Source organism: Bos mutus, chromosome 3 (assembly GCF_027580195.1).
Source record: "Bos mutus isolate GX-2022 chromosome 3, NWIPB_WYAK_1.1, whole genome shotgun sequence".
Taxonomy (NCBI): Eukaryota; Metazoa; Chordata; class Mammalia; order Artiodactyla; family Bovidae; genus Bos; species Bos mutus.
The window spans coordinates 19,197,285-19,222,451 of NC_091619.1; the positions used below are offsets into that span (position 1 = coordinate 19,197,285).

General features: G+C 57.1%; 2 protein-coding genes across 8 annotated transcripts; both read left to right on the forward strand.

Annotated features, from left to right (window-relative positions):
• Positions 1-236: 236 nt before the first annotated feature.
• On the forward strand, positions 237-10,429 carry ADAM15 (ADAM metallopeptidase domain 15). The gene is given in 24 exon segments (XM_005898672.3): positions 237-423; positions 1,616-1,722; positions 2,345-2,421; positions 2,856-2,934; positions 3,110-3,132; positions 3,134-3,184; positions 3,277-3,469; positions 4,260-4,325; positions 4,408-4,476; positions 4,553-4,722; positions 4,866-4,950; positions 5,386-5,534; positions 5,610-5,784; positions 6,035-6,127; positions 6,258-6,562; positions 6,649-6,850; positions 7,108-7,185; positions 7,651-7,723; positions 7,856-7,994; positions 8,371-8,440; positions 9,068-9,139; positions 9,555-9,626; positions 9,885-10,009; positions 10,109-10,429. Coding segments are annotated over 24 exon segments (2,595 nt in total). The 5' UTR covers positions 237-344; the 3' UTR covers positions 10,152-10,429.
• Positions 10,430-11,885: 1,456 nt separating this feature from the next.
• Positions 11,886-16,047, forward strand: EFNA4 (ephrin A4). 7 transcript variants are annotated; one of them, XM_014479108.2, is made up of 4 exons: positions 11,886-12,115; positions 14,230-14,525; positions 14,913-14,981; positions 15,502-16,047. In XM_014479108.2, exons 1-4 carry the CDS (start codon positions 12,003-12,005, stop codon positions 15,615-15,617), a joined length of 594 nt encoding a protein of 197 aa, XP_014334594.2. In that variant the 5' UTR covers positions 11,886-12,002; the 3' UTR covers positions 15,618-16,047. The 7 variants fall into 7 exon arrangements, with proteins under 7 accessions (XP_014334594.2, XP_014334596.1, XP_070223396.1 ...); XM_014479110.2 differs by having other exon boundaries at positions 15,637-16,047; XM_070367295.1 differs by having other exon boundaries at positions 14,916-14,981; positions 15,637-16,047.
• Positions 16,048-25,167: the final 9,120 nt, after the last annotated feature.

The following is a 25,167-nucleotide window of genomic DNA, read 5'->3' on the forward strand; positions in this document are numbered from 1 at the left end:
ACCCAGGGCCGGGTGGAGGCGCGACTCCCAAACCGGTCGGACAGGGCCTCGGCTCCCATCCTGCACAGCAGCCTGAAGTGGCTGTGCAGAGCAGGGTGAGCAGTGCGGCAGTCGCAGTCAAGGGCTGGATCCACACTTCTTTGGGACCCGGCGCACTGTGCGGGTGGAGCCTTTCCAGGGGCGGGGCCTCGGGGCGGGGCCTGGCTCTGGCCGAGTGGGAGGAGCCTGGGAGGGGCCTGTGGCTGCGCCTGGCTGCGAGGTGCGAGAAGCCGACCCGGCAGCCGCGGCTTCTCGGCGCCCGGCCCAGCACCTGCTGCCCTCGCCCGGCCCCGGGCGGCGCTGCCATGCGCCTGGCGCTGCTCTGGGCCCTGGGGCTCCTGGGTGCGGGCAGCCCATTGCCCTCCCGGCCGCTCCCAGATATAGGTGAGTGCCTGGCCAGAAGTGGGCCGGGGGTCGCCCTGGGAGGACGCGCGGGGAAGTCGGGAGGCCCTGGGGTCCTGGGGTCGGTCGGAGACCCCGAGAGACCCCATTCAGAGCACAGCCTGCCCTCGTCTGATGTTCTGGGCCGAGGACCCGGCGACAGGGAGATGGAGTGGGGAGGGAAGGTGGAGGGATGCCGGCGCCCCCGGGCCGGTCATCCTCTGCAGGATCCCCGAGGACACTTTCAGGCTCCGGGACTGGGCACCGCGGGGCCTCGCCCAGCACCCCCTCAGGATCGCGATAGTGGGGCTCTGCTCCCCGGGACTGACGTCTTCGCTCCTCTGGGGCCTAGCTGATCGTTCCACCCGGTGCCAGGGCGCCGAGAAGGCACGGCTCCTAGGGTTTGGCGAAGAGGGTAATTCCTGGCCCCTCATCCCAGGCCCAAGACGCCGGCACCCCTCACCCTGGTGCTGATCCCACCAGAAAGCTCGCCGAGCGGGAGGGGCCCGGGAGGAGCCAGGAATGGGAGAATTGGCCAGGAAAGAGGCTGGGACACCAACTCCTCCTTGGAACTTTCACTTCCCGCTGCTGTCTTGGGCTGGGGGCCGAGAGGGCAGGCGGGGGTGGAGTGTCCGGAGGAGAGCGGACTATTGGGGGCGGGGGGCGGACTCCTGGAGGAAGCAGAGGCTGTGGGCAGCGGGTGTGCCTAACTGGGCATGAGGGGTGTTTAGGGAGGGGGGTGTTTGCAATGCTCACCCAGAAATGGGCGTTCCCGGCATCTCTGATGTGAGGAAAGGGAGGGTGAGTGGGCACTGGGCCACAAGGCTTCGCCCAGTCCTGAGAGGGGGCGTTCCAGGGGAGGAGGGGGTTGGGAGGGAGTGGGAACAGGGGGAGGGTCCCTGTGAGAACCTGGGATTGGTCTGAGGGGGACAGGGAAGGACAACAGGCTGGGCAAGCTGAACTTCTTTCTCTGGGAACTTGTGGATGGGTTGGTGGGATGAAAGGGAAACACTGGAGAGAAGCCCCCACCCATCCCCAGTATTCTCCTTTAAGTCCCAGAATGCAATGTAGGAGTCCTTCAAGCAGAAAAGAGCCTTGATGGGTTGGGAGCCAGGTGGGTCAGAGGGCAGCAGCCACCTCCAGCCTGGCGCTGATTCTCTCAGCACTCTTTTGGGGTGTCCTGGGAACCCTGCAGGTGTCACTGAGGAGATGCAGGCAAGGCCAGAGAGGGCCCAGAATGGACCTCTGGAGCCCCAGATCCTTCAGGACAACCCCACACTCAGCCTAGCAGAGGCGCTTCAGGTGAGCCTCTCTCTCCCCTCAAAGAAATACATTCACACCCCCCACCACCCTGAGTAGTCAGGTGTCTCCAGACAGAGACAGGCTGAGAGCAGGTGAGTGGACTCCACAGCAGCATGGCCATCCCAGGTCTGCCGCCTCTCCCTGCACACCCCAGCACCTGGCTTCACTTATCCCCCCTACTCCCATCTACACACACATCTGTCTGCCTCAGCCCCACCCAAGTCGTCCATCTCCACTGAGGCCAAACTTGCTCTCTTGGTCTCATGTTGTCGGTTCTCTCAGTGGGGGGACTTGGAGAGGGTCGGGCCCCACCAGATACCCTCCCCTCCCAATTCTAAAGCTGAGTCAGAGGAAGGGCTGGGGCCTGCACTGGGCCCTCCATGATGCTTCCTCTCTGGGCAGGAAGCCGAGAAGGGGCGGCTCAGATACCTTCCTTGACCTCCCCACACAACCCCCCAGAACAATGCCCCAGGCCAGGCAGGGCTTCCTGGCCCCTCCCTCGGGATCCCCCCACCAATGATCTAATCGTCGGTGCTCTCCTAAGGGCCTGAGGTTTTCTGGTTAGAGAAGATAGGAGTTACAGACAGGGCCAGGGAGGTGACATGCCCTCTGGTACCCACAGACCAGTCTGCCTGAGGCTTTGCGGATCAAACTGGAATTGGATGGTGAGAGTCATATCCTGGAGCTGCTGCAGAATAGGTAATAATGATAGCAGTAATGTTACTAATAACACGACTAACAACTCATATAGCATCTATGATGTGGTACTACAATGTGGTACTTACGTACTAAGAGCCTGAACTCACTAAATCTTCGTAACAACCTCTATAAAGTAGATACTGTTTGTATTATTATTGGCCTCATAGATGAAGAAGTCAAGGCACAGAGAGGTTAAATAACTCCCCCAAGGTCACACAGCTGGTGGGTGCTAAAAACTAGATTGGAACCCAGATAGCCTGGGTTTGTAGCCAGTCTATGGCCCAACCATCATATTCTGCTACTTGAGGGGAAGCAGGAAGGTCAGGGGGATTGCCTGGCCTCCAGCCGCCCCTCTACCACCTCCAGCCCTCAAGCTGTCACTGCACCATCCTAAGAGGCAGCTGACCCTGCCCTCCTTTTTCTTCATTCCGCAGGGAGCTAGTCTCAGGCCGCCCAACTCTGGTGTGGTACCAGCCTGATGGCACCCGGGTGGTCGGTGAGGGACATACTCTGGTGAGTCAGGCCATCTTGTGCCCTGTTTCTGGCCTGAGGGGATTAAGGGAAGGGGCAACTAGAAGGTGGCATTCCTAGAGGTTGGGAGGACACTGCATATCCTCGCCAACAAGCTAGCCGCCTGGCTCAGATCTGGCCTGGCCTTCAGGTCAGCACTCATGCTTCTCTGCTGTAGGAGAACTGCTGCTACGAGGGGAGAGCGTGGCCACGCGCACTCCTGGGTCTCTCTCTGCACCTGCTCCGGGCTCAGGTACAAGCGGTCGATTCCATGAAGGTGGAGAGAGTGAGGGTAAACGAGGCATGGAGCTTGTAAGCTTTCTGACTTCCTGCATCTTTGCTTAGGGGCTTAGTGATCCTGTCCCCAGAGAGAAGCTACTCTGTGGAGCTGGGGCCCGGGGACCTTCAGGGTCCCCCAGTTGTCTCCCGGATTCAAGACCTCCTCCTGCCACGCCACACTTGTGCCCTGAGCTGGCCCACATCTGTGCTCCCTCAGGCTCTACCGGAGCCCTCCCTGGGACAGCGTCACACTCACCGGGTGAGGAGGGAAGGCAGGAGGGCTGGGCTTCTGTTGTTCCCGGGGTTGGCCCCCTGGCCCTCAGAACTATTGGCTCATAGTAACGATAGTTCCTGCTCACGGAGCGATTTTGCAGCACCAGGCGCTGTGTAAACATTAACTCCTTCACTCACCCCAGCAACCCTGGGGCATAGGTGCTATCCAGAGCTCTGTTTTAGTGAGAAAACTGGCTCTAAGAGGTTAAGCGACTTGGTCAAGGCCATTCAACTAATACATGGTATTTCCAGGATTTGGATGCAGGCACTTGACTCAAACCCTTCATCTGTCTTATGATCCAAACACAGAGAGCTCTCACTTGGATATAGCAAATACATAGTTACTGATCATCAAGCAGTAAGAATCCAATTTATTCAATGGGGATAATGGAACTACCTACCTTATAGGATTACTGTGAAAATTAAATGAACCTACATACATATATATATGTATGTAAATGCTTAGAACTCCAATCTGTCTGGCATATGTTAAGTATTTCATGGTGTCAGCTATTTTTTTTTTTTTTCCTAATTTGGAAAAAGCACAGAATTTGAAGCCAGAAAACCAGGGCTCTACTCCCAGCTTCATAACCTATTCTTAGTCCACTTGGGCAAGTCCCCGGCCTCCCAGGCTCTCAGTGGTTCTCTGTAAAATGGACTCTTCACTCTCTTCGCTTTGACCACACAGGGTGGGTGTGGACACAGCCTGGCCAGGTGGGCGTGGCTGCGGGTGGTGACTGGTGGGTGTGCCTGATGCTCCTTCCTCTTGTCCACAGTGGAGGCGGGACGTGGTGACAGAGACCAAGATTGTTGAGCTGGTGATTGTGGCTGACCATGCCGAGGTGAGCTGGCCGGGCCCTGGCTGCCCTCCCCTGGCCTCTGACAGCCGTGCTACCTTTCCTGGCCACTTGTCTTAACCCGCAGGTCAAGAGGCACCGGGACTTCCAGAGCCTCCTGAACCGCACCCTGGAAGTGGCCCTCCTCCTGGACACAGTGAGTGTCAGGCCTGACAGCATCCCTATGGCCCCCAACCTCGGGAAGCCCTCTCCTGAGTCCCATTCTCTTTCAGTTCTTCAGGCCTATGAACGTCCGGGTGGCACTAGTGGGCCTGGAGGCCTGGACCCAGCACAACCTGATAGAGATAAGCCAGAACCCAGGTCTCACACTAGACAGCTTCCTCCACTGGCGCAGGACGAACCTGCTGCCTCGGTTGCCCCACGACAGCGCCCAGCTGGTGACGTAAGGCTTCCCCCAGGGCCAGCCAGCAGGGTCTGGCTCTGCCTTGGCCTGGCCAATTTCACACCCCAACTCCCTCCCCGAGGGCCTGATGCTCTGGCCACTTTTACTTTGACGCCCTAACCTTTGACCTCTCGATCCCACAGGGCCACTTCATTCTCTGGGCCCATGGTCGGCATGGCCATTCAGAACTCCATCTGTTCTCCTGAGTTTTCAGGAGGCGTGAACATGGTGAGCTATGACCACATCTCCTCCCCGTTCCCCATCTAGGTCCTGCCAGCTGTGGCGCCATATATTCACGGAAACCCCCAGCAAAGTTGCCAGCCCAAGCTGAGATTATAGAGGGCAGGGGTACGTGAAAGGTGCCCCTCGCCTGTGGCCAGCTCATCATGTCTTCACCTAGAAGCTCTGCCCATTTCAAGGGGGCGGGGGGACAGCTGAGGCCCAAAGAACAGTGGTGCTCTCCCAGGGCCATACAGTGAGATATGGGGAACAGAGCTGAGCCAGAGCCCAGGTTCCCTACCACCCAGGCCTGGGCTCTCCTCCTGGCTTAGAAGCACTTAAGGAGGGAGGCAGGACCTGCTCAGGGCCCAAGAGGCCAGATGAAGGGAGAACAGGAGCAATCAGGCTGGTGCTCGACCTGGGCTTTCCCCTCCCCAATGACAGGACCACTCCACGAGCATCCTGGGAGTCGCCTCCTCAATAGCCCACGAGCTGGGACACAGCCTGGGCCTGGGCCATGACTCCCCTGGGAACAGCTGCCCCTGCCCGGGTCCAGCCCCAGCCAAGAGCTGCATCATGCAGGCCTCCACAGAGTGAGTAACTGCAGGGTGGAGACAGAAGGGGCAGGGGCAGGTCCGCAGCCCCAACCTCCTTGCTCTCATCCCCAGCTTCCTGCCAGGCTTGAACTTCAGCAACTGCAGCCGACAGGCCCTGGAAGAAGCCCTCCTGGGCGGGATGGGCAGCTGCCTCTTTGAACGGCTGTCTGGTCTGCCTTCTATGGCCAGTGTCTGCGGAAATATGTTGGTGGAGCCCGGGGAGCAGTGTGACTGTGGCTTCCCAGATGTAAGCGCCTCCCCCAGAGCCTTGCCCCTGCAGCTCTGTGCCCTCACCCTGGCTCATCGGCTGTCTCAAGCCCCCAGAGCCCCTCTCCCCGCCTGCCCATCTGTGGGGACAGCAGGCAGACTGTGGGGCTCCAGCTCTCATCTGCCATGCAAATGCCTAGGGTTCAGGCTCCAGGAGGCAGTTGGGGTGGGGTCCCAGGCCCAGCCTGCTCTGATGCCTGGCCGTCTGTGGTCTGTGCCCTTCCCTACAGGAATGCACCGATCCCTGCTGTGACTACTTCACCTGCCAGCTGAGGCCAGGGGCCCAGTGCGCATCTGATGGACTCTGCTGTCACAATTGCCAGGTGGGCACAGACTGGACCGGCCACCCAGAGCCCACCTGCCAGGGGCCAGGGTGGAAAAGGTCACCCCAACTCCCAGGGCCTGGCTGGATTTGCCCCACCCCCACAACTGACATTCACGCACCCTCCACAGCTGCGTCCAGCTGGCTGGAAGTGTCGCCCCACCAGAGGTGACTGCGACTTGCCTGAGTTCTGCCCAGGAGACAGCTCCCAGTGCCCCCCGGATGTCAGCATGGGGGACGGTGAGCCATGTGCCAGTGGACAGGCTGTGTGCATGCAAGGACGTTGTGCCTCGTATGCCCAGCAGTGCCAGGCTCTCTGGGGGCCTGGGGCCAAGCCCGCCGCACCGCTCTGCCTCCTTACTGCCAATACTAGAGGGGACGCCTTTGGGAGCTGTGGGCGCAACCCTGATGGCAGTTATGTGTCCTGTGCCCCTCGGTAAGTGAGGGAACCTGGCTTCTCCTCTAGGTCTGTGGGCATCTTGGCTCCACCACACTGACCCTGCACCTCCTCCCTCACCCCAGAGATGCTATGTGTGGGCAACTCCAGTGCCAGGGCGGGAGGGCCCAGCCTCTGCTGGGCTCAGCCCGAGATCTTCGCTGGGAGATGCTGGAAGCCAACGGGACCCAGCTGAGGTTGAACTGCAGCTGGGTACACCTGGACCTGGGCAATGACGTGGCCCAGCCCCTCTTGACTCTGCCTGGCACAGCCTGTGGCCCCGGCCTGGTGAGCAGCCTCGGTGGGCAGGGCCAGGTGGGGAGGGATGTCTGAACTGCTGTGAGCAGTGCCCAGGCCTCGTTAGCCACCAGTGCAAACAGCGCAGTCTCTGAGGGGAGCTCAGATCCTCACTTCAGATGGAGCAGAGTCCTGTTGTCCTGTGAGCCTTGGTGTCCCCATCTGTAAATGTGTGGCGGGCCTCAGCCTCCCAGTGCCAGTAAAGTGTGTTAGAGGGTGATCTTTGCTCTTCTCTCCCCACTGGGCAGGTGTGTGTTGAGCAGCAGTGCCAGCCAATAGAGGTCCTGGGAGCACAGGAATGTCAAAGGAGATGCCACGGGCATGGGGTGAGCTGGCATGGGGGGAGATGAAGGGGAAGCAGGGGAGCCTCTGGGAAGGAAAATAATGGTGGGCTTTGCAAACAGACACACCTGGGTTCTAATCCTTGCTCTACTGTGTCTTAACTGTGGGACCCGGGCAGGTTATTCACCTCTCTGAGCTCAGTTTCCTCATCTAACGGGCATAATAGTAGTACCCACTTCCTGGGCACATGAGATGAGTACAGCACTAGCTCTGGCACAGTGGCTGGCAGATAGAAGGCACTCACAGCGTGAGTTCAGTCTAATTTCCTCCGCCGCTGGCGCCGATAGAGTCCCTCTCTCCAGAGCGGTGGCACTTCCACCCCCTCATCCTCAGCACACCTCCCAGCCGTGCTGGGAGGAGACAGGACATCTGAGATCCTGAAAAGCTGGGGACAGGGAAACACGGCCCCAGAGAGCCCAGCTCCTCACTGTCCCACCTGTGCATCCTAGGTCTGCGACAGCAACAGACGCTGCCACTGTGAGGAGGGCTGGGCACCGCCAGACTGCACCACCCACGTCAGAGGTAGCACGGGGCAGGGGCAGGGGCAGCTGAGAGGGCATCCTTCATCGCCCCTCTTTTCCTGATCCCTTCACTGCTGGTTCCCTGTGACCCCTGACTCTTTCACCTTCGCTGATCACCTAACCTCACCCACAGCAACCAGCTCCCTGACCACAGGGCTGCCCCTGAGCCTCCTGTTGTTGCTGGTCCTGGTGCTCCTTGGTGCCAGCTACTGGCACCGTGCCCGCCTGCACCAACGACTCTGCCAGCTCAAAGGACCCAGCTGCCAATACAGGTACCAGCCTCCCTGTTACCAACTCTCTCAACATCTCTGTTAAGGACAGCAGCTCTGGAGCCCTGCTCCCACCCCCTGGGCAGCCCCCAGGCCACACCCCATACAGCCCCTTCCCTATTTGTGCCCCATAACTCTTCACCTCGCGTGTAGACCCAGGTGGGGCCACTGCGGTGCTAGGACCATTTCTCTCCAGGAGCCCCAGGGCTGGATGAGTGGGGCCCTCCCTCAGGCTGATCAGCTTCCCCTCCTCACCTCTGATTTGGCCTAAACCATGCTCCAAAGGGCCACAAAGGATTAACCCCACTCCAGGGCTGCCTATGGGCACAAAATGGTCTGAGGCTGAGCCCTTGCCCTCCTTGTCTTTCTCCACGCTCAGGGCAGCCCAGTCTGGTCCCCCAGAACGCCCAGGACCCCCACAGAGGGCCCTCGTGATGCCAGGTGCCAAGGTAAGTCTGTATGACAGAGCAGAGAGGGCCCCGATCCAGCCAGGAATCCAGCCTGGGCCCTGGGGTGGGGGTGTCCAAGGCTCTGAACTCAGAGATAAGACTTGCATCGCCCATGAGTCAGTCACTGGAGTCAGGGCCAGCCCTCCCGCCACCTCCCCTGCCGCAGGCTGAGAAGCAGAGTCCAGTCTGGACTGGGAGGGGCAATCACCTAGAGGAAGGGGCGCTGAGCTCTGTGAGCTGGCCAAGCCAGTGGCTTTCAAAGGCGGGTCTACCTGTGCTCCCAGCAGTGGCGCCCCAGGAGGGCATGAGGGGGTGCTCAGAGTGGTCTTCAGTGTGCCAGGACCTGATGAGGCCCTGGTCACCAGGTGTAGAAGGGCCGGTGAGTGCCTCTGCCCTGAGCCCCCCGGATCTGATGACAGGAGTGCGTGTGTGGAGGTGGTCTGCATGCCTACCCCACCACTTGTCACCCCCTCTGCATGCAACTGAATAACCGCACGCATGCACAGCCCCCACTGCCCCTGGGGCCCTGGCTGCCCATCCCTGAGCACTAACACCTCTCTGCCCACATCTGTCTTTCTGCTCCCTCCCCCGTCCCCTGCCTGTCTGCTCCTCCTGCTCTCTCAGCAGGCTAGTGCTCTTGGCTTCCCGGCCCCTCCTTCCAGGCCGCTGCCTCCTGACCCTGTGCCCAAGAGACTCCAGGTAAATCTGGGCCAGGCCCGGTCCTGGCCCAGGGCAGGTGGGAGGCTTGGTGCCCAACCGCAGCTCTCATCCCTGTTCCCTGCCAGTAGCACTCGTCATTAGGGGACCAGGGTGCCCTCAGCCTTCAGACACTCTGAGCCCCAGAAGCAGCAAAGGGTGAGCCTCCTGCCTTGGTTTCTACCACCATCTAGTGGTCAGTGGCGGGACTGCAGTTGGCCAGGGACAACCCCCCAGTGACCCCCACCTTTCTCCCCTGAGGCCTCTCCTGGCATGCGCTCAAGCCCCATGCGCATGCCCCAGTTCTCTCCTGCCCCCTGGCTGACTTTGCATGTTGACCTGAACCCTTGGGGAGACCCATCGCATGTCTACTGCCCCTGGCTGTGCTCTCATAGTCACTGCCCCTCTTTCTGTTCAGGCTGAGCTGGCAGACCGACCCAATCCCCCCACCCGCCCTCTGCCCGCTGACCCGGTGGTGAGGCGCCCAAAGGTAACCGTGGGGGGAGAGAAGGGCACAGCCTCTCCCCCCACCCAGGGCTGTGGTGCTGGTGGCCTTGGCAGTGGTGCTGGTGGCAAGACGCCCTCTGTGCCTGAGGCCACATACCCCAGTGGCATCTTTAATGGTGACAGGTTCGTTTGGAGACACAGGTGACCTATGGTGCCACCTCTCAAGCTGGTGCTCCCCAGCATCAGTGTGTCAGAGGTGAACAACATGATATGCTCTCCCAAGCTGCCTTCTCTCTCTCAGTCACAGGGGCCCACCAAGCCCCCACCCCCGAGAAAGCCACTGCCTGCTGACCCTCACGGCCGGCGCCCTTCTGGTGACCTGCCTGGCCCTGGAGCTGGAATCCCGCCCCCAGTGGTACCCTCCAGGTAGGAGAGGAGAGGAGAGGCGTGGAGAATGGGTGGATTGGGCGAGTGGTCTGGGAAAATAGCACCTCTGACCTTTTTTCTTGGCTTTCCACATCCCAGGCCTGCGCCGCCGCCCCCAGCAGCGTCCTCGCCCTACCTCTAACTTCTCCTGAGGTTCTGCTGCCTCCAGCCTGAATTTAGGACGCCAATAGGCAGACCTGACCCCTGAAGCCCGCCACGGTGACTGAAGGAGCCAGAGCCTGGACGCTGTGGAGCAGGAGTCTTAAGACACCGGGTATCTCCACTTGCTGTCAAACAGCACTCTGGGGACTGGCCCACGCCGCGGCATCTGGGGGTTGGGGAGGGTCTGGGAGCTGGACGGAGATAAAGGAAGTGCGCACAGCCTGTCTGCTGAGTTACAATAAAAGCGAGGTCTTGGGAGCGCGCCTTTAAGTTTGTCTGCTTTGGGAAGGAGGGTCTCCCCAATTGCGATTCCAGGTCTGGCCGCCAGGAGACGCTGCCGCCTCAGACGAAGACAGGATAGGGAGGGCTAGAGTCCCAGGCTGGGTGAGAGGATCCCTGGGATGCTCGCGGCTTGTTTCTGCCTGGCCTGTGATGTCTCTGCATAATCCAGCACCACAAAGAACGCTGTATGCCCTCTACCACCCCCAGTCGCCAAGTTCTCGCCCCCAACGCTGCGCGGCCCTTTAGCGGCGGCCACTGACAAACCCGTCAAGCTGTTGGACTCGCCTTCCCCACCCTCTGACCAGTGGCTGGGGAAAATGGAACTAGCTGGTGTTCTCAGAGCCCCGGAGCTGGGACAGGGCGGGGCAGCGGCTCCCACGATTCCGAGGCCGCACACCTGCCTCCCCCCTCCCCCACCCCACCGGAGGGTTTGGGAACAAAGGTGCTTTGTACCAGCCCGCAACCACCTCATTGCTTCGTCTTGGAGACTGTGGCCTTCGTTCTCCCAGAACGAAGGTGTGGGGTGGAAAGGGACAGGTGCCAATCCCAAGGCAAGCATCAAGCTTGCCGCTTGAGGCTCTGTAAAGGGTGGGGTGAGGGGTCCCCGGGAGGCGATTTGTCCCTTCCTCTCGCTGTATCTCTAGACGTCCAAAAAAAAAAAAAAAAAAAAAAAGGAGCAATGTGCCTAAGATGGCTGGATAAACTTCATGGATCCTAGCCCCACACCTCTCTTGCCTCTTTCTGGGTGAGAGGCGTGGGCCCGTATTTAAATCTTCCAAAGATTTAATCAGGCTTTCTACCCTGTATTATGGCTTTCCAGGTGGTGCAGTGGCAAAGAATCCACTTGCCAATGCAGGAGACGCAAGAGACGCGGGTTCAATCCCTGGGTCGGGATGATTCCTTGAAGAAGGAAATGACAACCCACTCCAGTATTCTTGCCGAGATAATCCCAAGAACAGAAGAACCTGGCGGGTTACAGTCCATGGGGTCACAAAGAGTCAGACACGACTGAGCAACTGAACACACACACACACACACACCCTATATTAATTGTTTTTGTTTAGTCGCTCAGTCCTATTCTTTGCGACCCCCATGGACTCTAGCCCGCCAGGTGCCTAGCGATCGAACCTAGGGATCGAACCCGCGTCTCCCGCACTGCAGGCGGATTCTTTACCGCTGAGCCACCAGGGAAGCACCCTGTACTAACACAAGCACGAAAGACAAGACCTCTCTAAAACAACTCCTAGACAGGGGACTGTGTCCCTCCTCGCCGCCTCCTTGAAATGGGCCCAACTTCAGCAACAGCTTGCCGAAACTGGAGAGCGCTGCGGCACCCAGAAGGTTAATAAGAGTTGGCTTTGAATGAAGAGGCGGAGACGCGACCCCATTGGTGAAAAGTTATCCAGGGGCGTGGCCTGTGAGTCTCTGCACCCCACCCCACTTCTCGCAAGCCCCACCCCAAACCTCCTCTGCACTTTGTACCTTTCTCGTCGCGACTGCGAAGCGGACCGGGACGGGCCGGGCCAGACCACACCAGACCTAGGGGGCGATGCGGCTGCAGCCCCTGCTGCAGACTGTCCTCTGGGCTGTGCTCCTCAGCTCCCCTCTGCGAGGGGGCTGTGGCCTCCGCCTTGCGGTCTACTGGAACTCCAGTAACCCCAGGTAGCCGGGCCGAAACCGGCGGGCGGCGAGCCGGGCCTGCACGCTCCCGGGCCGGGCGCGCGCCCGACACTCGCTCTGTGCGCGGCGCCGCCTGGACCCGGCCGCGCGCCGGGGATCCTTTGTTTGAGCCGGCGGGGGAGGAGGGAGGGGCGAGGCGCGCCTGGGGTCCCCTATGCCAGCCCGCACGTGTTGGAGGCGAGCGGAGGACCCCAGCCCGAAAGGCAATCGGTGGGGTCTCAGAGCCGGGAGCTGGGGGAACCTCAGCCTGCACTCCGAGCCCCGCCCCCCTCGCTTCTGTCTTGGGGATCCCCAGCGTTCCTCCGGCCGAAGCTTGGGCGAGCGGACTTGCGGAGCGCCGGAGGGGGGGTGGTTACTCTTGTGAAAGAGGGTTACTCTCCTGCTCGCTTGGCCTCCTCTTTGGCGCTCGGTCTTTCTCCTGAGCTCATTCTAGAACGCTTTCATCTCAGTCATTATTAGCCCTTCTATTTCTGTGCAGTCTCGGCCCTGCCCTTGTAGAGTTAAATCACCTTTAGGCAAGTCATCTGACCTCCCTAACCTCAGTTATCTCATCTGTAAAATGGGGTAATAATGACTAGTACCCTGGGAAGTCAGGTAGACTGAGGTCATGTGTGTCCAAGAGGTAAAGGCTGTACAGATATGAACGACTATTTTCTGTTTCCTGATCTGCCTGCCTTGGAACCTGTATGTATTTTCCCTGTTTCCATGCTCCTCCCCAATTTTCCTTGCCTCTCTCTTTCTCCATGTTTTCCCTTCTGATTTTCTACTTAAAACAATCTGTGACTGTTCGTTTGTTCACTCACTAACATTTATTAAGCGTGTACCGTATGCCCGGACTTGTGCTAGGCCGCTGGGGGTTAGAAATAAGACCTAGGCTCTGCCCTCTGGGATCCCGAAGGATCCCTGGGTGAGCAGGCTTCAGAACAGGTCATTACAATACCAATGCTGTATGGTGAGAGCTGTTGTTGTCTTCCACCTCTGAATTCCTCTCTGTGTTCCAGACCACTGCCTCTGAATGACTTGGAAGATTGGTTAAAAATTCAGGTTTCTACCCCCTAACCCTGAGGTTTCTGACTCATTCATTCTATTCCCAAATATTTATTAAGCATTTTCCTTGTGCCTGACACTTTTCCAGGCACTAGGGATGCCGCGGAACTAAACAAAGGCCCAGCTTGTGTTCCAGCGGGTCTGAGCTGAGCCCAGGAATCTGCAGGAATCTGCATTCCTAATCACAACTCCAGATGCAGGTGGTCTTGAGACCACCCATTGAGAGAGAGTTGGGGGCCTTTCATAAGTCAAGTTGGGCTCTGTGTATGATGAGCATGGGGGTGGGAGTAGTTCATGCTTTACTTGATGCGGGAGGGGTTGACGTGTCCTAGGTCCTCCCACCCATACTGGCTCCCCCGGCGTCTCCCAAGAGGTGGAAGGGAGTCCTGAGGAGGCCAAAGATTGGGAGATATGTGGAGGGGGCTCCAAGTCTGGCACTTTGTTGTCCTGGCAAAAAAAGGAGGGGGAGGGGAGGTTCTCACCATCCACTCTTTTTCTTTCTTACTATGGCATTCTTTCAGCATCGAATTGACATCTTAAAAAGGCAGCCTTCCTCTTTGTGAATCAGTTAAAGAGGATACTGTTCCCAGACTCCATCTCTAGTCTGTGACTGCACTGTGGGCCCAGATCTGTGCCCTTTGCCTCTGTGCCCCAGCTTCTTCACAGCAGCCATCCACCTAACATTTGTCAAGCACAGGCACTACACCAAGGCCTTGTGTTGGGCATTAGAGCTAGAGAGGGGTGGCAGCTCCCACCCAAAAGCTAGGGTGTGGGAGTGCCTTCTCACATTTGAGCCATGTGGTTATAGGCCCTGCAGTCCCTTAACCTCTCGGAAACTGTGCATCCGTTACCTCATCCGTTTCTTGCACTCTCTTTGTCTCTCAAGAGTTGTCAGTCTGGGGAACTCAAACACCTTCCCAAGCTGCTCCCGCTCCAGTGGGTGGGGGACTGGCTGGCAGGGACCATTGGGAAGGGGTATCTCTGACCCTCGTGCCCCCAGTGTGCTATGCCAAGGAGCCCCTCTGCCCTCATCTACCTTGTGCCTGCAGGCTGCTTCGAGGAGACGCCGTGGTGGAGCTGGGCTTCAAGGATTACCTAGACATCATCTGCCCACACTATGAGAGTCCAGGGCCCCCTGAGGGCCCCGAGACATTCGCATTATACGTAGTGGACTGGGCGGGCTACAAGGCCTGCCGGGCTGAGGGGCCGAGTGCCTTCAAACGCTGGGAGTGCTCCCGCCCCTTCGCTCCCTTTGGCCCTGTTCGATTTCCAGAGAAGATTCAGCGCTTCACACCCTTCTCCCTTGGCATGGAGTTCTTGCCCGGAGAGACCTACTACTACATCTGTGAGTGAGGATGGGCACCCTGGCCACCTCCTGGGGAAGGCAGGGAGGGGAGTGGGGCTACCTGCCATTGCCAGCAGTCAAGGCAGAGAGCCTGAGGGGTGGGGAAAGGAGAGGAAGGAAGGCCAGGCCTCAGAGTGGGGAGCGGGCAAGGGTCCAGGACATGGTAGGGGGACATCTAGAGTGAGCTGATAAAGAGACGGGGCAAGGAAAAGGAGCCGGGAAAGGCGACATGAGGAGGGACACGGTGGGCACCTAGATGTAGCCCCAAAATAAGGAAAAGCTTTCCAGGGAATTGGAGAGGGGAGAAGTTGGGAGGGTTTTAAAGTGACTCTGAAGCATCCAAACTAGCCCATGCTAACTTCTTCCTCCCAATTTCCCACCACCCAGCAGTGCCAACTCCGGGGAGTCCTGGCCAGTGCTTGAGGCTCCAGGTGTCTATCTGCTGCAAGGAGGACAGTGAGTGGGTTGGGGCAGGGGAGCAACCCTTCTGGCTAGTGTTGGCCCTTGGGAATGGGGGGAGCAGGGGGAAGAATCTGGGAGCATTAGACTCTGGGGGGCCTCTTCTTCCCCCTTTAGCCTGTGGGAGCCCCCGCTGCACAGTGGGAATGGCATCTCCAGGGGCAAGGCCCTCCGAGGCCTTCACTGAACTGGTAGCCTCTAATGGCACCTGGGAGGAGACCTGCAGGTCGGGGCTTAGAGGTGGCAGATTATGGGAGGGATTGGCTAGTTCGGGAGACCCTGAAGAAAGGGGTGGGAGTGCCCAACTAACGGGCAGAGCAAGAAGGAGGCTGTGGAAGCAGGAGGACCCATCAGTGCTACCCCTCCCCTCACAGAACCTGAGTCAGCCCATCCTGTCGGGAGCCATGGAGAGAGTGGCACGTCAGGGTGGCAAGGAGGGGCCGCTCCCACTCCCCTCTGTCTCTTGCTGCTGCTGCTGTTCCCAATTCTGCGACTCCTGAGAGTTCTCTGAGCCAAGCGGACCCTTCCTGGCACCCTCAGGAACCAGGGCCCTCCCAAGACTCCTTGGAGAGGGGCCCCTGCCCCCTACCTGAGCTGGGAGTGCCAGGCCAGACAGACAAGATGGAAGAGTGATCTGAGGTGACCCTTCCAGGTATTGGCCTCCTCATCACAGGCTGAGGAGCCACAGGGGAGCAGCGGACAGCCCTGGGCACCTTGGGGCAGAGGCAACACAAACATAAGGTCTCCATCAGCGGCTTTGATGCTCAAATCCCTGCCCTCAGGAAGGCTGGGACTTGATGGGATGGCATCCTGGAGCCTGCTGGGGGCCAAGGCGAAGACCTGGGGACAGGCGGATTGCTGGACCAGGTCAGGCAAGAAGCCCAGGCCTGCCATCTGTCCCGGTGCCCTGTGGGCCTCTTCCCTGGGGCAGCACCTCACCTCCCCAGAGGATCACTCACTTGTCTTCTGTGAAGACGGACTTACCATGAGGTTGAATTTCATGCCAGTTTGTATTTTTGTAAGTGTCTGGACTTCAATAAACCAACTACCCATCTTTTTGTTGCTTTTTGCAACCTACTGCCCTCTGCCCTCTAGCTCCTTGCCTGACACTGGGCCCGGGAGGTGGGGGGGTAGAGCGGGGTGCGGGGGGAGGGGAGGGAGTGGTACAGCAGCAGAGCTCCCTGAAGTCTCTGCTCTCAGCATGGCTTGGCCTGACCCCCATGCCAGCTGTGCCCAAGCCATCCATGCCAGGCCGCAGTGGGCACCCCTCTGGGCAGTGTGGGGCGGGTGTCAGCAGCAGCTGTGGAGCCTGGCACCCTCTACCACCTCTCTAGCTGGTTTCCTGATAGCCCCCACATACACACTCAGGGCACTGCTCAAGCTTCGGCAGCACCAAGCAGGATGTTGGGGCAAAGGCAAGGGGTAGTAGAAAGAGAGCATCTGGGTTTCAGAATGTCTGGGTCCCTGAGAGCTGGATGTCCCCCCACTCCGTAAGGGCAGCCTGGGCGGTGCCTGGCCTAGAACTGAGAAGGTGGGGTCAGATCAAAGCCTCCTTCCCCAGCGGCCTCTTTGTTCTTCGCTTTTATAAGGAGGAGGGGGTGGGGCCGAGGAGGGAGGGCCCCCTTTGCTCTCAGCCCCACTCTGTCTCTATCACCTCTGGCAGGCAAAGCTATGACGCCTCCCCCCCGCAAGACTAACCAGTGACCAGTGACCAGTGACCTGGGGGGAGCCAAAGAAGGGGTGCCCCTTCCCCCGGTGCTATGCTCTACTCGCCCCGGTGCCCCACAGCTTCCCCTGGCACGGTGCCGGCCCGCCTGGCACCCAGCCAACGATCGATAGGTGGATGTTGTGCTGATTAGCTCGGCGGGGCTGCGGCGGCAAGAGGCGGCGTGTGAACATGCGCGTGGAGGGGGCGGCGGGCGGAGGGTGCTAGAGGTCCAGAGACTGATGACCAGGCCGAAATGCTGGAGGTTTTCGAACCCCTGCCCCACCCCTTTGCACACCTGGCTCACACCCCGTCCTTCTGGGTTGTTCCATCGCTCAGGCTGAGGCCTGGGGCAGAGGACAGCACCCAGGACGAAGCCTACATGAGTTGACCCGCCCCCTGATTCAAGGCCACTTTCAAAATGCCGTATCTGTAGGTGCATGTGCTTGCGTATTCGTGTCAGGGCCCTCCCCGCAAAACACGATTCTTAGGGGGGGCGAGAGGCCAGAGAGAAGAGGGTGAAGTCTGAGCTGAGGCCTGAGCTATGGGCTCGGTCTTCGGTCCTGTGTTCGAGTTCAGTCTCTACTGCCAACCAGAAGGTGTCTATCCGTCGCCGTGGAAACCGACTGTACTGCTACCTCCGCCCCTCTCCAGTGAAGCCAGAGGCGACGCAGGCCGGGGATGACTGGTTCGACCAGCACTAAGGACTGCGGGCTTCTCATCCTGCTCCCAGCGGCCGCAGACACCCTCCCTTCGCGGACCAAGCCCGGCGCGCTCGCTCCCGAGCCCGTAGCCGGCGCGCGGATCTCGCCGCTGATAACGCATGTGCGAAAAGAGACGCGGGGCCAAACCGGCTTTCCCCACACTCAAGACACACGCCCTCTCTCTCAGGCAGACGCGCACACTTGACACAGACACAGGCAGGCCCTCGCCGGCTCCTAGCTCCCTGCAGGTGTGAGGGTGGACACCTGGGCCACCACGCACTTGGGCTGGGGAGGGAGAGGAGGCGGCGGGGGAGACGCAGGCCCGCCGGCCGCAGGCCTCTAACCAGCCCCTCCCTACACTCACTTTCCGCCCAGCCCGGGCCTTGTGTGGACAACTGATTCAGTTGCGGGGCGCGTCTCCAAGGAAAGTGAGGGCCAAGTCCGCTCATGGGGCCTAGACAGGTCGAAGACTCTGGGCGGTCTTCCGGGACTGGGCCCTACCCATGAGAAGTCCTCGAGGCGTGTTCCCGGGCGTGGTTCCAGGAGGATCGGCAGACCTGCAGGTTTTGAGGCGTCACCGATCTCCCCTAAACTCAGCGGCGCTAGATGGCCGAGGGTGGGGCCCTCAATTTGCTGGGCTTGCCCTAGTCTCACCAGAATGATGCAAAAACCCCTCATCTTCGCATCAAGCTATGTCGCTGTTCCGAGAACCTGAGAGCCCCAGTCTCCGACCTCGATCCTGCTCCCCACTTTCTGGGGTTACAAGTCTTTCACCAGAGGCTAAACCCTAAAGTTTTGGTCTTTTTTATGTAACCCCACCGTTTTTTCTTCTTCCTTTTCAGTAATTCCTTCCTTTCCTTATTCATTCGGCAAGTTGTGAGCTCCCAGCGCGTTCTTCTTTCAGTCGGCCACACCAGCTGGGGTCGTCGGGGGATCCCCAGCGGTGACGCAGTTGGAGAGGGGCACGCTGACTTCCAAATAACCAATAGAATCCTTGCGCCTGGGGCATGAGGTCATCAGCGGTGATGCCCATTGGTTCAGGCCTGGACGTGGAGGGGGTCCCCATAGCAACCGACGGTGCGTCCGAGCGTAACCTGGAGAGTGGTCTTTGCTTGTGCTTCAATGGCCGCTTGGGTGGTGCTTGGGTTGGGGGCGGGGAGGCGAGAGCGGAGCCCTGTTTCCCAGGTCATGCAGTTGTAGCCCAACCAAGCTCTTATTTTTCTTGAGATCCTTTTACTCACTCAGCCGAGGAAGTTAGGAGGGAAGTATTGGCAAAAGCGTGGGGGTCCTGGGTACAGAGCTTACGCCACCCGCCACCCGGAATGTTAATTCTGAGATCTTCGCGTTCATCGGCATATCGTCTGCATCTCATTTGCATTCTCTTCATTTAAGGTCAAATTGGGCAGACATCTCCACATCCCCAGCTCTGTCGCTTGTCTGTATCCCAGATCTCTCCCTCACTGGCTCTCTAATCTACCTCTCAGTGATCCAGTTCCTTACCCCATCTCTGCTCCCAGCCTCCAGTCTCTCCAGGGGAGGGAGAAGGCACAGCCTAGCTAAAGGAGAAAGGATAAGAAGTCTGCCTCTCCCTCTGGATGTTTGGTGACAGATGGGGAGGGCTGGTCTGTACTGCCTGGAGACTACATTGGCAAAGCAAATGGTTGGGGGAGGTGCCCTGGGCTGAGTTGAGGGTCTCCAGGGCCAAATCACCCACGTGCCCGGCAGGGTGCTGGAACTAGGGATGCCTGCTTCCAGCTGAGGGGCAGGCCTGCCCACCTGTCTGGTGCCAGGGCAGCTTCCTTTCTCCAATTAAGCACTAATGATGTGTCATTAACCCTTACCTTGCCTACCAGCCCTCAGGTGGTACTCAAATTCATGGTCTCACACTGAGCAAAGAGGAAAAAAGGAGGGCCTTTGAGGAAGCTAAGAGGCAGTAAGGTCAGGGGAGCTGGAGACAAGAAGGCGGGACCAGAGGCCCGAGTAGCATGTACTTAGTTATGCTGTGTGCTTCTGAGGGATTCTCGGCATGGGTGTCTCACTATCAGAATCCATCTATTCTTCTGTTCATCAATTCAACAATTATTTATTAAGCACCTCACCTATGCCTATTAACTAAATACCGCTTCGTGCTAGTTGCTGAGGATATACACTTGCCTAAGTCAGGATCCCTTCCCTTAAGGAATCTTCGGATTACTTGAGGAGAAAGAACTGGCCAACAAATAATTACAATGCCAAGTGCAAATGCCATTATGGAGCTGTGCAGAATGTGCTATGGGAACACAGGGAAAATGAACTGTCAGAGAAGGCTTGGGTTTTGAAGGACAAAGTTTATGGCATGGAGGGGAAGTGTAGAGCTAATCATGCTTTTGATTCAGTGTAGAGGTCCATGTTTAGCTGTGTTTTCAGGACCGCTGGTGTCTGCACTCCTCAGAGCTGTGTTTTGCATCCATGTGTATGTGTGTGAGTGTGTATGTATGTCTGGATTTTTCTGTGTCTGGAATCCCTTCTCCCGAACACACATTGTGGTTTTATTACAGATCAATGTTTGCCGTGAAGCTCTGGCGCAGATTAGCCTGAACCTGCCCAGCCCAGGGGAGGGGAAGTGGAGAACCAGTGTTGGCTCTCTGGGAAGAGGTGGGCAGGCACCACCTTCACCACCTGGGGGCCCAGACCCTTGACACCCCAAGTAGCGGCAGGCTAGCCAAGGGAGACAAGGGCTTGGCCCCTAGGCTATGGTAAGCTGTGACCAGGCCACAGTCCCTTCTGCCCCAGCTCCCCATAGATGTGGGGGTTATAGCCACCACTCCCCACCAAGATCTCAGGCCCCCTCCCCCAGCCTGTTCTTCTTCTGTCTGTGGAGGAGCAGGCCAGCTCAGACCTGTCTGCTGGCTCTCTCCCACTGGAAGCAGATCCTTTCCAGGGGACACGAGAGGGCTGGGGAATGCTAGGACCTACTAGGAGGCCCTAGGTACTCCACCCTTGCCCTCTGCAGCTCTCTCCAGCCTGGATTCTCCCCACCCACTATGGGGTGCCACTTCTCTGGGTTTTGCCCAGACATAGCCATCTTTGCCAGGGAAATGCTCAACCAGTAGGTAGAGGGTAGAGGCTAGAGCTATGGCAGTGGGGACTGGCCTGGGGATGGGTGGGGTGAGGAGACTGCAATGCTCCTCTGAGACTCTATCCCAGTTCCTTCTGTCCCCTTGCAGCCGCTTACTAGAAAGCTCAATTTTGGTGGCAGGAAAGAGGAGACTGGATTGAAGGAGAGATTTAGGGGCTAAAGAGAGGCTCTGGGGTCTGAGGAAAAGGTCAAGGACCTCTCTTTTCACACTCTCAAGGATGTGAATGTCTCTTTGGCTGTAACTTCTACTCCGCCTCATTCTATCTGAGCTTTTCCTATCCCATCACTATTCCCCAAGTCCAAGGTCACCTCTCCCACTATGATGGCTATTAGAGAAGTTTGGAAATGGCTAGGAAGAAAGATGAAAAAAAGAGTCTGGAGCTAGTCTAGGTTGGCAGACCTCAGGATAATAATAATGATGCGGTCTCCATCAATCAAGCACCTTGTGGGTCCTAAATTATGTGTCCAATGCTTCCCAGGCACGGATCTTTATCCTCATAACAACCAGCTCTTCAAGGAAGGGTATTATTATCCCCAGTTTACAGATAAGGAAACAGTCTCAGAGAACTAAGGTGACCAGCACAGCCTATGAATGGTGGAAATGGAATTTGAACCCAATCCCATCCTGTTAACTGCCAAGCCCAACTGCCTCCCTCTCAGCTTTTCTAGAAAGAAGCACATTCAGAGGACATACTCAAACCTCCAGTGTAACACCCCAAAGATGCCTTTCCACTTCAGGGTTCTTACTTGCTGGACTCATCTGAGGGGTCAGGGCATAACTAGCATCAGAGGTTATGATGCTCTGACCCCACCCATCAAGCCCTGAATCCTAGCTTCCTGGGTCCTGTGCACCAAGTTCCCCACTCTCAGTCATGCGTGTTGTTCCACGTCAACTCAAGGGCATTAGAGAACCATGTAGCCATGCTGACGCACACATCACACTTGGAAGTCACAAGACACATGCATCACCCTCCTTGCTGGCACCCAGGGTCCCATGTTAGGACCATGCCAACAGGCTGCCCGCACCAGGACACACACATGGGCCCTAAGCAAGGTGTGGAACCTGTGAATATTTCATGTCTGGAGCCGGCGGCTGCCTCTCCTGCTCACACGCGTGCCCCATCCTCCCTCTTACAGGCTCCTTGTTTGTTTGTTTAATGAATTATTTATCCACGGCCCCCCTTTCCTCCTGGCCTCCCCCTCCCCCAGGCCCTAGCCTCCATGATTTATTGAACATAGCTCGGCTCTGTGGTTGCCACCCGGTGTCCCAGGAGCCGCCTTGGGCCACACAGCCTGAGTACTCCCTCTGCCCCCGACCTGTTCAGCTCCCTGCTTCCTTGGCCCCAGGGGGCAGGGGGGTGCACGGCGTGAGGCACCACGTTCAGAGAACTCCCAGGGGCCTGAGCTCAGTGCCCCTGGAGAGAACATGGCAGTCAGCAGTGTACGGGCAAGCTGAGGGCAGAGGGAAATGTAGGCAGAGCCTGCAGAAGAGGAGAAGGCAGCCCAAGGCCCTAGAGAGAGAGGATCAGCCCCATGGAGAGAACCTCGGCTTTCACAGAGGCCCTCAGCCAACAGAGAGGTGGCAGTCACGGCCCAGGCCTTAGAGCATTTCAAACTGTGGACTGTAACCCATTAGGGGTGATACAATCAAGAAATCAATTTTCTGGGGCTGAACGAGCTTCATATTTTTGTTTTTTAAAGAGTAGAACAGAAGAAAAATATCAGAGTGCAGCCTCTGTAATAAGGCTAAGTATTGTTTCACGAAACTTGTTGTTTCAATTACATGTGAATGTGTGTGTGTTTGCTGTATGGCAAATGCAAACTATACATCTTATTGTGGGTCACAGGAAAGATTTGAGTCACAGTTATAAACAGAGGCCCTACGCCCCATTGATGGAGGCCTGGGTTCGTCAATGACCCAGATGTCACATAAAGAGGCATAAGCTTCAGATCAGATCCCAGCTTGTAGACAGTGGCCCAGATCTTATACACAGAGACCCCATCCCTAGAGAAGCCCAGACCCCATGAATAGAGGCCTATCAACAGGCCTAAGAATGAAAGCTGGAAGCACATATCCTATATTCAGAACTGCCACATTATGGATGTGCTGTTTGTTCTTGGCACAAAGGAGCCCTGCAATGAGTAGTAGAGACGATCAGTCCAAGCTCCCTCACTAAGATGGGGAGACACATGGGGCCACTTCCCACTGAGAGGAGCGGCACCTTTGTTTTTGCACAAAGGTACCACTTGCCAAGAGATGCACCCTAAGGACTGGGTCTGCAGAGAGGGGTGGTTTGCTAATTCACACAAAAACCCAAATCAGCCAGCAGCTGATTTAGAGGCCTAGATAGAGAGGGCACCAGATCCCATGGTCAGAGGCCTAGGCTCTTTAAAGAGTGTCTCAGAACTTAAAAGCCAGAGGTTTAGACCCCATAGAGAGAGCTGCTTAAATCCAGAAGAGAGGGCTCCAAATTCTAGAGAAGAGAGCTCAGTTATTATTGGGGGGCTGGGAGGGAGTGTGCTAGATTCTAAAGAGGAGTATCTGAGCCCTACAGAAAAGAGCCCAAATCCTTAAGTGGGACCCAGATTCTATAAACAGGGCTTCTAAAATGGAATTTAAAGTCCTAGGCCAAACCAGCAAGCTCCCACTCCCTATGAATACGGGCAGCCTCTCTGCCAACTGTGGGACCTACAGAGAGAGGCTTCTTCTGCAGAATAGGAATGTGGGTAGGCGGGGAGGAGGCTGCGATGCGTGGCACCTGGAGTAGGCAGGTTAGCATCATTTGGGTGAAACAAATCTCCCTCGGGCTGAGGTGTCTGAGGGGAGAGAGAGCTGTTTGCAATGTCCCCCATTCCCACCTCAAGGGGCCTAATTTATTTTCTGGCTCCTGAGAAGGGAGAGGAGATCTCCTGGGGGTGGAGAAGAGCCCAGGGAGGACACAGACTGCTCTCTCCTGACAGCAGCTAGGCACAGGGCTTTTTCTGGATGGTACTGCCCCTCCCCCAAAACCCAGCATCTGAGGCCAAATTGTGGTCAGGACCCTTGTCCTGCCAACAATAAGCAGATAAAGGGTGCTTGTATGTCCTCTGTCCTACAGTAAGAAGAAAAGCACATCATTCCTCAACCCTGGGCTCGGGTGGTTGGACTGGGTTCTGAGAGTCTGGGCTGAGACCTGGTCCTCCTGATCACTCTTAATCTGAGCCTCCCCAACAAAAGGAGATGAGGGGTAGACAATCCCTAGGTCTGGATTTGAGACCCTTTCCCTCAATCTCTGGGGTTTCCCAGGTGGCGCAGATGGTAAAGAATCTACCTACAATGTGGGAGACCAGGGTTCGATCCCTGGGTCAGGAAGATTCCCTGGAGAGGGATGGCCACCCACTCTGGTATTCTTGTCTGGAGAATCACATGGACAGAGGAGCCTGGCGGGGGTCACAGAGAGTCGGACACAACTGAGCGACTAACACTTTCTAGATTCTAGATTTTTCTTTCCCTGAATTTCTAATTCATAGGACGAGAGAGAAGAGGAGAGTGCAGAATTGTGTGTATGTCAGAGGGTGTGCATGGGCTTGTGGGTGTCACGATGTGTGTGTCTAGGTGTGTGCTCCAATGTCTCTGTGTCCTGAATCTCTGTGTTTCTACCGATCTTTAGGTACCTAGTGGTACCTATACTTGTATGTCTCTGAAGGGTCATCTGTGTGTCTATATGGCTGTGTCAAATGCCTGTATTTCAATGTTCTCTGCTTCTGAGTGTCTGTGCCTCTTCTAAATGTGTGGATGTAATGTCTGTGCTTGGGTGTCACTGTGAGGATAATGACTGTGATGAGAACTGGAGTACAGGGTGCTCTGCCTGTACACCCTCTCCTCAACGTCTGTGAGAGTAGGAGTGAGACTGCCTAGGGACGCCACTGGCTGTGTTGGGAGGGGTCTCTGGTTGAGAGTGAGTGAAGCATCCTTTGTCAGTGTCCCAGGACCGGATGCCATGATCTTCCTTTTCTGAATGAGCTTTAAGCCAACTTTTTCACTCTCCACTTTCACTTTCATCAAGAGGCTTTTGAGTTCCTCTTCACTTTATGCGATAAGGGTGGTGTCATCTGCATATCTGAGGTTACTGATATTTCTCCTGGCAATCTTGATTCCAGCTTGTGCTTCTTCCAGTCCAGCGTTTCTCATGATGTACTCTGCATATAAGTTAAATAAACAGGGTGACAATATACAGCCTTGACGAACTCCTTTTCCTATTTGAAACCAGTCTGTTGTTCCATGTCCAGTTCTAACTATTGCTTCCTGACCTGCATACAAATTTCTCAAGAGGCAGGTCAGGTGGTCTGGTATTCCCATCTCTTTCAGAATTTTCCACAGTTGATTGTGATCCACACAATCAAAGGCTTTGGCATAGTCAATAAAGCAGAAATAGATGTTTTTCTGGAACTCTCTTGCTTTTTCCATGATCCAGCAGATGTTGGCAATTTGATCTCTGGTTCCTCTGCCTTTTCTAAAACCAGCTTGAACATCAGGAAGTTCACGGTTCACATATTGCTGAAGCCTGGCTTGGAGAATTTTGAGCATTACTTTACTAGCGTGTGAGATGAGTGCAATTGTGCGGTAGTTTGAACATTCTTTGGCATTGCCTTTCTTTGGGATGGAATGAAAACTGC

Coding starts and splice junctions, on each gene's coding strand:
- EFNA4 (XM_005898676.2), top strand. CDS start 12,003: ATGCGGCTGCAGCCCCTGCTGCAGACTGTCCTCTGGGCTGTGCTCCTC. Junction 12,116..14,229: donor TGGAACTCCAGTAACCCCAG/GTAGCCGGGCCG, acceptor TTGTGCCTGCAG/GCTGCTTCGAGGAGACGCCG. Junction 14,526..14,912: donor AGAGACCTACTACTACATCT/GTGAGTGAGGAT, acceptor CCCACCACCCAG/CAGTGCCAACTCCGGGGAGT.